General features: G+C 46.7%; 1 protein-coding gene across 1 annotated transcript in view; it reads left to right on the top strand.

Annotated features, from left to right (window-relative positions):
• Positions 1–14,054, top strand: part of PLXNC1 (plexin C1) — a gene marked incomplete at its 5' end in the record, with an annotated part of 153,455 nt that overhangs the window by 37,780 nt on the left and 101,621 nt on the right. The window contains one exon of the mRNA XM_010839711.1: positions 278–378. Within this exon, the coding sequence (XP_010838013.1) occupies positions 278–378 (101 nt within the window). The remainder of the gene's footprint in view (positions 1–277; positions 379–14,054) is intronic.

Genomic DNA, 14,054 nt, shown 5'->3' with positions numbered 1-14,054 from the left:
TAAAAATACAGATTCCTAGGCCCCTGCCCCAGTCCTGCTCAACTTGAGTCTCAGCGGCAGGGGGTCTGGGAATCTGCCCTTTCAAAAGCTCCCCCAGGAGATGCTGATAAACTGCTCCATAGCCTAGGACTTGAGAACCAGTGCCCGATGTCATTACACAGACATTCAGCATTTGAGTTGATAAATGTCTCCTCGTGGCCCTTCATCAGATAAGGTGTTGGAGTTTTTCTGGTGTTGCTTATAATTCCATCTGAGCTGCCATCATCTTTATTTTTAGGTGAGGAGAATTCGTGTTGCGAACTGCGGTAAACATAAATCCTGTTGGGAGTGTTTAGCAGCAACAGACCCTCACTGCGGTTGGTGCCATTCGCTACAAAGGTATTTCCTGAGTTTTCTCACCGACTTGCAATTTTGAAACAGTGTGATGCGGCTGCACACTTGTTGCCCTACTTTAAGGATCCATTGCAATGACCTGGGGGAACTGATCTCGGCGCCCACTAAAATATCATTGTGTAATCCAAATGCATTCTCGGGGATGTTCCCAGCCATGACGGTGTTACTGAAATCATTTGACCTGGACGGCTGAGAGGGTCCCCAAGCTGGAAGGGTAGGGGGAGTTGGAGGTGGGGGAGAGGGGATAAGTTGGGGCTGTCAGTTTTTCTTTTACTTTCTGCAGAGTTCTCCAAGACTAGAGAGAGAGAGAGACAGAAGGTTCTCCCTCAGCGGAGATAAAAGAATAGGCATGTTTGAAATGTTTCAAATGAATCCTCATGATGTCACGCATTCGGTTGGCTCCGTGGAAGCCTGATTATTGATGATCTTGTCTCCTGATGCGCGGTACAGCTGTGCACAGGCCTGATGTGCAGTCGCAGTCTCCGGGCAGAATCTGCCCAGCTCGGTCTTGAATTACGATGTTCACGACCCATCTAGGCTCAGGGCGACTTGTAGCAGCTTCCTCGCCATGGCAGCTCCCAGTGTCGCTGGGACCGGCCTGGTTGGATTCACTGTTGCCATGACAACTCAGTACTCAGGCTCTGCTATAGAAGTGAGGAGAGGAGAGCCTGCTGCAGCTCAGGCAGAGGGAAAAAAAGCACATACACCGTAACAGTGTCTGTCAGTTTGGTGCTTTCAGTTTTTAAAGGTGAAAAAGGATAAGAAAGAGTAGAACAGGGGCAGAGAAGCTGAAGGCTAAACAAGGGGCAATTTGGGGAAAGAAAAGAAGGCTGAGAAAGAGAATTTGGGAAGCTTTTGCAGGGAAGAAGGCAAGAGGAATGAAGAAGTATGGGGAAATACAATATAAGCCAGAGGTTCAGTAAACAAAATAAAAATATGGGGATGGAATTAATTAAGAGTTCATGGAGGAAGTCTGAAGCTGAGATGCAGCAAGATGCATAATTGCCCTTGCCTTTCACTGAGCTTCCTTACCGGGCTGTTGCCGTCAGAATCACCGGCAGACAAAAGAAGCAGGGCCAGGAAGAGGCTCATGAATAATTGTAATTGGGTAGGAACGTTTTCTTCTTGTGGCTTGCCTAAGACTAGACTTGAAGAAAATTAACTGATCACAAACAGACCGGTATCGCTGCACACTCACTAAGAGGTTTTGCTGTAATCTTTCCAACCCTTTCCACTGATGTAGGTTCTCTGGGTTTGCAGAGCTCTCTGCACGAGTTAATTCAGTAACAGTGGTGGAGCTGGTGGTGATGGTCACAGTGGTGATGTGATTAAATAGCCACATGTAGCTAGTGGCCACTCTATGGGCAAGAACAGGTCTGGCATTCATAAGAGATGTCTGAATTAGAGATGTGAATTTGGGGGGTTAATAGTGTTCAGATGATACACGTCGTGAAGTTGTAAGACCAGTGAGGGAGGGGGCATAGGTTGAGGAGAGGAGTAGTTGAAGAACTGAGCTTTGAGTTCAGTGAGCATTGGTGCAGGGTTTAGGGGTCAGGGAGATGAAGAAGTAGAGCTGAGAGAACAGCCAGAAGCGAGAGGAAAAACCAAAGAAGGTGGCTTCTTGGAGGCCCAGGGAAGAAAGGAGGAGGGGAGTGGTCCATCGTGCCAGATTGTAGTGAGATGTCGAGCAAGAAAAGCGAATTGAACCACTGGACTTAGCAGGTGATTACTGCCAACTGTGACAAGGACAGGAAGTAGTGATAAAACTGTAAGGAGAAAATGAGAAGAGGATGGAGCGGAGACAGCTCTTTCGAAGAGCTTTACTGAGAAAGACAGCAGAAACATGGAGCAGACATTGCAGGAAAGTGTGAAGTCCAGAGAGCTGTTTTTTAAGACACATGAAATAACTGTGTTTTAGTGCGGCTGGGAAAGTTCTAGTAGTGTGGGAGAAACTGACAATACAGCAGAGAGAAGAGAATTGTGGGGTGTTGTCTTTCTGCAGCTGAAAGAAAATATGATCTTCTGTGCCAGTGGGGGGCCCAGCCCCAGCCAGGAGCATGGGACACTTCATCCTTGGTCATGGGAGGGCAGGAGGAAAATATGGGCTCAGGAGCAGGTCAGTGATGGAAGCGTATACAGTGTCTTTTCGTGTGACTTTGCATTATTTTCGGGAATGTATGATGAGTGAGAGCGAGGTGAGGGAGGAAGCCCTGGAGTTGGAAGGGAGAAGTGAGAGAAGGTACAGAAGAGAGAGGACAAGAGAACAGAGCTAGGAAATGAAGAGCAATTGCCAGACAGTGTCAGGGTGCATGTGAGCTCCATGGTCTTGCTCTTGAAGTGAGAGCGGTACTCCTGGTTCTGCTTTCACAAGCCACGTTTGGCTCTGTAGGCATAGCGGTAGGATAGGGGAGAGTTAGATTTAGCCAGAGATGGGACTGGTGGCTCAGTGGTAAAGAATCTGCCTGAAATACAGGAGACACAGTTTCAGTTCCTGGGTGGGGAAGATCCCCTGGAGGAGGGCATGGCAAGCCACTCCGTACTCTTGCCTGGAGAATCCCCAGGGACAGAGGAGCCTGGCAGGCTACGATCTATGGGGTCACAAAGAGCTGGACACGACTGAAGCAGCTAAGCAGCAGCAGGGAGTTTTCAAGAGAGGAAAGTTGCGTCCAGGAGCTGAGGGTGCCTGATGATATGAGTTTGGATACTTACAATTGTGGACCCTGGGCTCCAAGCTGGAAGTGAGGAGGGAGGTGAGGATGGGCGTGAGGGATGGGAAAAGGTAGCCAGCTCTGTGCAGGGGAGACTGTTTTGGGGTTTGAGACTTGTGGGACCTGGGGACCTGGAGAAGAGGTAGTAGTCGGACTATGGGGAACTTGAAATTAAGGTCGCAGAGGGTGCAGAGTTATTGGTCCTGACAAGGTCTGGGGTGGGATTCTGAAACTGAAGTAAGATGGAGGACAAGATCATTGGCAGAGAGGGTTGGCATCTGAGGGGTCACAGTGCTCACTGGGCCAGTCATCAAGAAGGACTATGGAACAATTTTGGAGGGACTGAGGAGCAAGATATTCAAAAAAAGAAATGAATTGCCTATAGGCTGCATGGTCTGTGGATGGTGGTGACAAGGTGGGGCTTGGGGGCCTCTGGGCAGATGGCCCAATGGCTTGAGCTTCAGAGCTGGGGTGTGGGGAGTAGGCTTGGAAAGAAAGGAAGAAGAATCATCCTAAAGAGGCAGCAAGACACAAGGAGGACCCTTATGATGAGGGAGAGGAAGCAGCCAGCCCTTGGTGGGCTGTAGGAATCGGTGTCCTCAGGGAGAGCCTGGTTTCAGAATGAACAAAAGAGTGAAGAGAATAGTTGGAGAAGTTGAAGACTCCAGGGATTTTATTGATGATGGGCTATGATAAAGGAGTTCTAGCCTTCTAGAAAAGGCTGCTCATAGCTTCCCCTGCTTCTGCTCTTGTTCCCTTACCCCTGCCCCAAGAGGAGTGGGCGTTTAAAAATCTCAACCAGATCATTTTATTCCCCAGCTTAAAAACCTCCACTGGCCTCCATTGTAGAATTCAGTCTGACTCCCTTACTCATGGGACCTGAATACAGAGCTTCTAAGAATCAGGTCCTTGGTTACTTGGCCCTTTCTTTCTAACTTAACAATATGCCAGGTTTGTTCCTCCCACAGGGACTTTTCACCAGCTGTTTCCTCAATCTAGAAAATTCTTCCCCAAATCTTGCCACGGTTGGTTCTTTTCTTACTCGTCAGGTCCCAGCATGCACATCTCCCCCTCTACCAATGACCCAGTCTGAAGAAGCCTCACTTCACTCCCAGTGACGTCACTGTTTTGTTTTATTCTTGGCCCCATCACTACCTGGCTTCCCTGGTGGCTCAGTGATGAAGAATCTGTCATGAGACCTGGGTTCAATCCCAGAGTCAGGAAGATCCCCTGGAGAAGGAAATGGAAACCCACTCCAGTATTCTTGCCTGGAGAATCCCATGGACAGAAGAGCCTTCTGAGCTATAGTCCATGGGGTCACAAAGAGGTGGACATGACTGAGCAACTACCACACACATGTATCACTACCTGAATGACCTTCTTTCTCTGCCTCTTTATTATAATGTAAGTTGCTTGGGAGCCTTGTCTTGTTCATGACCATATCCCCAGAATCTAGAACAGTGCTTGGCACATGATAGGTGCTTTAAAAATGCATGTCAAATGAATGGAGATTGAGTGGTTGGAAACATCTACCAATGGCAGGCTGAGACATGTTAAGCATGATTAAAACATTCCAGGTTTGTGAACTGATGGCCCTTCCCAGCCACGTCAGATCACTTGGTTTCAAACTGGCTTGGTTCTGGCCTAAGATGAAATAAAACTAAGCCTCATATCTGTGACTCATGTTAAGCTCCCAGTACCATTCAAAATTAGGAATTCTAAAGGGGGATGTTTTCTTATAACTGTAGAGCATCCCACTGTGTTTATTTTAAATGTCACAGATTTATTTAGAAAAATAATTTGTTTTCTCTGTTGAGAAGGTTGAGTTTTATTACATACATGTCTAGAAAGTGGATGTGTTTGGGGGTGTGTGTGCAAGAAAATGATCTTAGCTTCCTTTGGATCAAGTGTGAAGAATGGGCATCCAGTAAAAGCTGATAAAAAGCAATTAGACAAACAATGAGCTCAAAAAAGTCTAGTATTTTATTGTTGGAACCTCAAATCCAACCTATGCTGAATTTTTCTGTGTGGGTGGAAAGTGAATTTTTGCAGGCTGAATATCTTAGGTTTGGAAGCAGCTTCTCAGTTTCTCCCATATTGCAAAGCATAGCACATGTGTTCAGTTATGGATTTCCACAAAACTGGCAATCCTGAACCAATGAACAGGTGAGGTTCCAAAAGGTCATTTGCAAATTTGTTTGGCACTCTGAATGCATTTTTCCCATACAAACAATGTCATAAATTAAGGGCTGATTCCCAAGTCAGCCCACAAAATTCAATTTATTTAATTTCAATAAATATTTATTGAATATCTACCAAGAACCCAATGTGGGAAGTGACATAACTAGGTGATATTGGGAGAAATCAGATGCCATTCTTGGCCTTAAAGAATTTACATGCCAGCTAAAGAGACAGACCCATCACTGGCCAGGATTCATTCATTCAGTCATACATCGCATCAACAGATTTCCTGAGCACCTACTGTGTGCTTGGGATACAGTTCTTTCTTGCCCACATGGAGCTTGCAGTCTAGTGAGGGATAAAAAAAAAAAAGCAAAAAGTGAAGTCGCTCAGTCGTGTCTGACTCTTTGAGACCCCATGGACTGTAGCCTGCCAGGCTCCTCCATCCATGGGATTTCCAGGCAAGAATACTGGAGTGGGTTGCCATTTCCTTCTTCAGGGGATCTTTCTGACCCAGGGATTGAACCCGGGTCTCTCGCACTGCAGGCAGACTGTTTACCATCTGAGCCACCAGGGAAGCCCAGTGAAGGATAGGGACAGTGTTATTAGTCAGGTCTGCTCCAGTAATACTGTGTTAACCAACAGATTCTCAGTGGCTTACAAGAACAAAAATTTGTTTTTCTTGCTCACGGTTCAGCTCCAGTGGAGGGTGGGGGTGGGAAGGGGACTCTTTGTCAAGTTGTAGGTGGAGAGTTTGGTTCAGATCTGCTTCATACGTCTCTCATCCTGTATGTACTCTCCTCAAGGCAGACAGCAGAAGTGCAGGAACCCAAGCTGAACTCTGTGGTGCATTCAGAGCCTCCACTCATGTCACGTTTGCTGATATTCCATTGGCAAGCAAGCCACATAGCCAAGCCAAACATCAGTGAGGTAGGGATACATACTGCACCTACTCTAGGTCCTTCTATTACAGGAGAGACTGCAGAAGTGGGAACAGTAATTCAGTCTACCCCAATACGTCAAGGGGTTTCCAATCTATTAATCTTGATAGGTAAATAGATAGTAATAATGTTTAGCACAGAGGAAGTGGAGGATTCCATGGAGGCACGTTAAAAAAAAATCTAAATAATAATAGCACATGTTGGCGAGGATGTGGAAAAAATGAAACCCTTGTGCACTGTTGGTGAGAATGTAAATTGGTGCAGCCAATGTAGAAAACATTGTAGAGGTCCCTCAAAAAATTGAAAATAGAACCATCACGTGATCCAGCAATGCCACACCTAGGTATTTTTCTGAAGAAAATGAACACTAATTCAAAAAGATAAGTGCATTCCTATGTTTATTGCCGTGTTATTCACAATAGACAAGATGTGGAAGCCACCTAAGTATCCTTCGATAGATGAGTGGATAAAGAAGATGTACAAAGTAGACAATGGACTCCTCCTCAGACATTTAAAAAATGAAATCTTGCCGTTCACAGCAACATGGATGGACCTAGAGGATATTAAGCTAAGCGAAATAAGTCAGGCAGAGAAAGACAGATATTGGATGGATTTCACTTGTATGTGGAATCTAAAAAAACGTAAACAAAAATAGCAATGGAAACAGAGTCGTAGGTACAAACAGGTGGTTGCCCGAGAGGAGGGGGATGGGGAGATAGGTGAAATAGGTGAGGGGGATTAAGAGGAACAGACTTCCAGTGCAAAATAAATGAGTCATGGAGTGAAATGTACAGCTGGAGAATATATGGTAATAATTAATAATTATTAGTAGTAATTATAGAATGGAATAATGATTAATGATAATAATATGCTGATAACTTTGTATGGTGACAGATGGTACCTCGACTTGTCATGGTGACTCTTTTGTAATGTATAGAAATATCAAATCACTATATTGTGCACCTGGATCTAACAGTTTTATAGGTCTATAATACTTTAATTAAAAAGACAACCACAGGTTCAGTGAAAATGAATCAATCAAAGAAAAGAAACCTAAACTTAAGGTCACAGAAGGCTTCCTGGAGGAAGGGATGTCTGAGCTGAGCCTGAAGTGTGAGCGTCAGAGAGCATCCGGGTAAAGAGAGGAGGTGGAGGAAACTGAGGGAGCAGGCCACGCCAAGGTCGGGAGCTGGAGGAGCGCTTGGCCTGACGGGCAGTATGGAGCAAGGGTATGGTCTGAGGAGCGTAGTTAACGAGGATAGATGGGGTGGGGGAGAATGAGTCTTACAGCCCATGTTAAAGATCTGAATTTTCCTGGAAAGGCTTTGGGAAGCCATTCCAGGGTTTCAATCAGAAGGCAGACTGGATCACTTGTGTCGGGTAGAACAAGCATTCTGGGACAAGACAGACTAGAGAAGACACCGCTGGAAACCCGCAGATCACTGAGAAAGTGGTTGTAAACCAGCAAGAGATTGGAGACTGAATTAGAGAGATGATCGTGGGGATGGAGAGAAGCAGGTGGATTTAAGAGCTGGCTGGAAGATAGAATTGACAGGACTTAGTGATTAATTGGATTCCTCCCTTGAGTCTGACACACTAAAAATAGGGCCATAAAATGAAAAATAAAATATCAAGGTGGCCACTGTTTTTCTGGAAGATGTATTCTTTCTCTTCTGATCTAAGTCCTCACAAAGAAAGTAATGATACCCAAGCCTACACTGGATGCCTACTGTGTCTCAGGCCTTGTACTTGGCTCTGGGTGGGAACCCAAAGAATGGGTAGCTAAGTTAGATGGAGAAGGACTTCTGAGAGAGGTGGAACTGGGTCTCAGGTCCTGGGACTTTGCTGTTGAAATGATAGGGGAAAGAGTGCAAGTATCTGGCTTGGGTACCAGAGGGACCAAGGTATTACTGACTGAGCAGGAGTTTAGAAAGACTAGCCAGTTTGGGATGCCCAGCAATGCAGGGGATGACTACCACACTGGAAGGAGGAGTCCAGCAGAGAAAGAAGAGTGCAGACCTGGAGTCAGTGTGTTCAGGATTGAATCCAGGCCCCTGTGTGACCTGCAGGTTTCTTAGCATCTCTGTGCCAAATCTCCTCTTCTATAAAGCAGGGCTTCCCTGGTAGCTCAGCTGGTAAAGAATCCTCCTGCAATGCAGGAGACCCTGGTTGGATTCCTGGGCCAGGAAGATCCCCTGGAGAAGGGATAGGCTACCCACTCCAGTATCCTTGGGCTTCCCTGGTGGCTCAGCTGGTGAAGAATCCGCCTGCAATGCAAGAGTTCTGGGTTTGATCCATGGGTTGGGAAGATCCCCTGGAGAAGGGAATGGCTACCCACTCCAGTATTCCTGCCTGGAGAATTCCATGGACTCTGCAGTCCATGGCGTTGCAAAGAGTGGGGCATGACTGAGTGACTTTCACTTTCATAAAGCAGAGGAGTAACAGTACCTCTCTTGGAGGCTTGCTGAGAGAATTAGATGATGTGCATAAAGTCCTAGGCACAGTTCCTCTTTGTGGTAAGCACTGTAGTGATGTTAGCTGTTATGATGGCAAAACCCCAGAGGAAGGAGCAGTTGGTTGTAACCAAGGTTGGGAAAGGCTTCAGAGAAGAGGTCACGTTAAGATTGGGTCTTGGGGGAGAGGAGAATATTGGGTCTTGAAGCCTGAGGAGAATTTCACCATGGGTGTGGAGTGAGGGATAATTCACGCAGCAGAACCATCACAATAAGGGTATGATCTTTTCATTTTATTTTCCTTTTTGGCCGCACAGCCTGTGGGATCTTAGTTCCCCAACCAGGGCTCAAACCCATGGCCCCTGCAGTGGCAGCACAACTGGGCCACAGGGGCAGTCCTGCCAATAGGAGATCTTTTGAGGGAAAGGGCCAACTGGATCATCTCACCCCAGCACTTCTCTGGAAGGAGGAAGTAGATGGGGAGGGGCCGGGAAGGAAAGGTTTCTGAATCTGGACTTTATTAGTTGGTTCTGGAAACTTAGAGAAGAGTTTTCAGCAGAGGACCGAAACAATCATATCTGTGTTTTTAAAAGACTATCCTGATGGCATAGAAGAAGATGAAGTGCATTAAGCCAAGCATTAACCGTGCCACGCTTGCCACTCCTCCCATGGGGTCGCTGCCTTCCAGTATGTTTTATGAAGAGTGAGTTTACCTCCTGTCTCTTCCTGAGTCATCTACTTAGCAGCCCTTTCTCCAAACTTCATGTAGTACCCCACCACCTCTCCCAACACCATCACGGGCTCCACATGGGGTCCCAGTCACGTGACGGAACCAAGCCTGGGTCCTCTTCAGAAAACGTACATGTCAGAAAAGCCACACTCATCTTTATTGTCCTGTCCTGTCCCCACCCCTCCAGAGCACGTGTGCAGGGTGGGGACAAAGCGCTCAGGCATGATGATTTTAAAGTATCTGTAGACTCCCCTCACTTATTTGTATGAGGGCAACACTTACTCGTATCCTTCTACACGTTTCTTCCACGGTGGCAGTTGGAAGACTTCCAAGCAGCCCCTGGTGGCAGTTTTTAGGTTTTCATCTGCTGGTTGGCTGATACATGACACTGTGAAAGAGGTCATTTCTCAACTTGGCATAACAACAGACTTTCTGAAAGGGTTGGGGTAACAGAAGGTGATTTGAATGCTGGTAAGAAAAACTAAAATCAGCCTGCTAAACATATTCATCCTCAACACCCCAGAGTAATAAGCAAAAAGAATTCAGTGATTTGCTTATGGATGCACTCAGTTCCCTACATTGCTCTGCTGTCTTGAGGCCTTTCTTCCCTCCCTCTCCCAAGAGACACTGCTTTCTCAAGTCTCCCCTAAGCATCACTCGTAAGGCCTAGGAGCTGCTCTTGCCTGAGAATTCGACCAAGGTGACCCATGGTGCATAGTAACCATAGCCACATTCCTCTGAAGTTTGAGTTACTCTGGTTTGGTCTACCATTGTGAAAGGCAGCCACTCTGCAGCAGAGAAGGCCACTGGGGGCTTTTCAGTGGAGGAATCCATGCCCACTTCTCCTTCAGAATGCAATTACAGTGCCCCTTCCCTAGGAAGCCTGCCTTGAGCCCAGGCCCAGCCAGGAGACAGGGTCCCCAGGCATGGGGGAGAATCTGCTTACCACACGTCAGATGCTATGCCCTGAATGTCCCCTGCATGTTCCATTTAGTCCTCCTGGTACCCTGTGAAGTAAGCACTTATTACAGTACCCACTTTTAAGATGAGAAAACAGCCTTAGGTTTCTGTATTCATTTCCTACTTCTGCTGTAGCAAATAACTACAACCTTGCTGGCATAAACAACATACACTTATTATCTTACAGATCTGGAGGTTGGAAGTCTGTAGAGGGTTTCACTGGGTTAAAACCAGAGTGTAGAAAGGACTGTGTTCCTTTGGAGCCCATAGGAAGAATCCATTTCCTATCTTTTCAAGTTTCTGGAGGCACCTACATTCCTTGGCTTGTGACCTCTTATTGAATCTTCAAAGTCAGCTGTGTAGCCTCTTCAGACCTTTCTGGCTCTGAATTCTATTTCCATTATCACATCTCCCTCTTTGACTCTGACCCTCCCACTTCCTCTTACAAGGACCCTTGAGATTACTTTAAGCTCATTCAGATAATCTTAAAAAAGATTCTTAATCACATCTTTGAAGTCCTTCTTGCCAAGTAAGGCAACACATTCACAACTTCAGGAGATTAAGACATAGATATCTTAGGGGTCATTGGTCTGCTTACTGTAGCTTGTATAAGCAGTGGAAACAGGATTAAAGTCTTAGATCTAGGCTCTAACTCCCAAGCCAGTACCTTTACCTACCACCACAGTGAAAGGGAGGAGAAACCTAGAGACATTATCCCTCATGGTGGTGGTGGGGAGAAGGGAGAACCTGCTCCAGATGGACCCACCATGGAAGACTCAGGGTCAACCTGAGTTATGGAAACCCTTCTACAGCTTGAGAGTTTAAGCATCACAGATTTGGGTTTTTTGTTTGTTTTTTTTTTTTGGCGGTGCTGGGTCCTCATTGCTGTTCATGGGCCTTGTCCAGTTGCAGTGAGTGGGGATTGCTCTCTAGTTTGGTACAGGGCCTTCCCGTTGCAATGGCTTCTCTTGTTGTGGAGCACAGGCTGTCGAGCACAGGCTCAGTAGTTGTGGCTCCTGGGCTTAGTTGCTCCACAGCATGTGGGATCTTCCTGGACCAGGAATCAAACCCACATCCCCTGCATTGGCGGGTAGATTCTGCAGACTCTCAACCCCTGGACTTCCTGGGAAGTCCCACTTAACAGATCTTTCTGGAGCACCTAGTGTGTGTCAGACACTGTTCTAAGCATCGAGCTTCTCTAGCAATGAACAGCTCAGTGCTATGTCTTTGCCCCGTGCAGGTCCTTCTAGAAATGTATCAGTTTCCTAAAGCTGTTATAACCAGTGGCACACACTCAGTGGCTTCAAACAGTGAAGATATATTCTCTCACAGTTCTGGAGGCTAGAAATCCAAAATCATGGTATCAGCAGGGCTGTGATCTCTCTGAAACCTCAAGGGGAGAACCCTTCCTCTCCTTTTCAAGCTTCTGGTGGCTTCCAGCGTGTCTTGGCTCATGGCAGCTTATCTCTAACCTCTATCCATCTTTATGTAGCCTTTTTTCCCTGTCCAAATTGCCTTCTCCTTTCTCTTGTCAAGGCACTAGTCATTGAACACCCTAAATCCAGAATGATTTCATCTTGAGACCCTTAACTAATGACATCTGCAGAGGCGCTATTTCCAAATCAGGTCACATTCTGAGGTTCTGAGTGGACACGAATTAGGGGTGGAACATTACTGACCCAACTACATGAGGGAAGAGTGAAAATAAATAAGAACGTGGCGTGTCAGACGTGATCACCCTTAGGAAGGAAAATAAAGCTGACGAGGGGGTAGGGCTTGCCAGCTGGAGGCAGGGGAGGTTAGTTTCAACCACAGGGTCCTGGGAAGCCTCACAGAGAAGAGGGCGGCTGAGCCAAGACCCAAAGGAGCGCACTCCACTTTGGGATGTCCCCTTTGGAGGCTGTGGCCAGGAAGTCAATTCATGACCGAAGATGGCTCCCAGTTCTGCATCCGTCCCCTCTTTCCTTCCAACCCAGGATGTGTCCTCATGCTGAATTCTGTGCAGTGACACTCCTTTATGGTCCAGTGATGCTCTAATGGCAGCGATCATGAGAATAATGGGATTTGGGGGCAGCCCCTCCTCCTCGTGTGAGGACCCCATTGTGCCGACTAATTGTGTAGAAGCAAGTAGGACAACTGTCTGTGGGGTGGAAGCAGTGGGGAGCAGAGAGGAATATGTTATTTGGGCCTCAGGGCATCACTGAATTACCCTGGCAGAAGCCGAACCCATGCATCTGGGTTACCAAGGAGGCTGAAAGGGATGTGGGGGCCTTCTCACGCTGGAGGGGGGTCTTGGGTGGACCCAAGTCCCCTGGCTTCTTCATCATCTTTGTCAGCTGTTAGAAGAGCTGTTAATATTTCAAAGCAGAAGGTGGAGAGGGGATGAAACCATGAAGGCGCCCAGCTCTTGGCACCCAGGCAGCTGACAGTGGCTGGCACTGAGGGAATGCTTACCATACCCAGAAGCCAGTTTTGTTTGGTCCAACTTCAGTCTCCAAACTACTTATCCTCACATCTTTTTAATTGACGCTGTGTAGCTCGAGCAGGTACCATTAGGATCACCCCTTTTAGTAAATATATGTTTTAATGGAATAGATTTTTTTTTTTTTGAAATGACCTTAGCAGGCACTTTCATAAGTATGTATCGATTGGCTTTTAAAAATTCCTCAGATGTTTTCACTTGTCTTGGTGACCTGGTAATTTTCCTGTTCCCAACAACAACTCCACATTGAAACCAAGGTTCCTGTCTTCATTGGAAGCCTTCCTGCCAGGCTTTGGTGTTTTTGCTCTTGGGTACCAGTGAGGTTTTGTAGCATTTGGGCTCTTGTATCCCACTTAGGGACAGTGGACCATTTCTGAAGCACCCCGTGTGGGACTCGAGTTACTCTTAGGAAGATGGAGTTTTATTGCTGCCAGCTTTTTACTGATGGGGGAAACTGAGGTCCTGAGAAGCTGAAGAGTGTGCTTCCCATTACAGAACAAATGCATGGGAGAGCAGCTTAGAACCCAGATCGTCCTGACTTGAAAGGCATCATTTCCCATCTTTGTTTCCAGGCTACCTATTCTTTACGAACGCCTGCCTTAAATTCTTTAGTTCAGGGTATGCCTTTGGAAATTAAAACACCAACTCTTAGTGCACTCATCACCCACCAAAGAACCACATGGGGTGAAGGCCACAAATCCCTTTTTTGTGAGAGTGTTTCACATGTGCTGAATAGCTCCAAGTGTCAAGACAAAGGCTGGTTTTCCACCACGCCAGTGAACTGGCCAGCCCAGTGAACAAAGATCAGTGAAACAACTTCTGCTGGTATCGTGGAGACATAGCCAAGAATTTAGTCACTTGAACATTTAATTCTTAATCCAGTTCAGTGAACGTGTGTTGAATGCCAGCCATGGGCCAGGTCCGGTAGTAGGCCCTAGGGAGACAAAAATGAATAAGGCTTTGCCCAGTGGAAGCTCACAGGTTAGCCTGGGAAGCAGGCATCAGCCAATATGCCATGAAAAAATGCCCTGTTATTCAAGGCGTGGGGAGACCCCAGAGAACCCTCGGGGGGAGGAGGAGGAGGGTTATGATTAAGAACCTTCCAAGAAGCCATGAGCTGAGTCTGCCTCCTTACGTGGAAAGGGCAGGCTGATCGTTGATCTGATGTGTGTGAGCAATGCAAAGGGCAGACCAGTTACTCCTGTT

This window comes from Bison bison, unplaced genomic scaffold (genome assembly GCF_000754665.1).
Source record: "Bison bison bison isolate TAMUID 2011002044 unplaced genomic scaffold, Bison_UMD1.0 scf7180017864133, whole genome shotgun sequence".
NCBI lineage: Eukaryota > Metazoa > Chordata > Mammalia > Artiodactyla > Bovidae > Bison > Bison bison.
The sequence above is the reverse complement of the archived record's forward strand: the minus strand, read 5'-3'. Positions and strand labels throughout refer to the sequence as shown.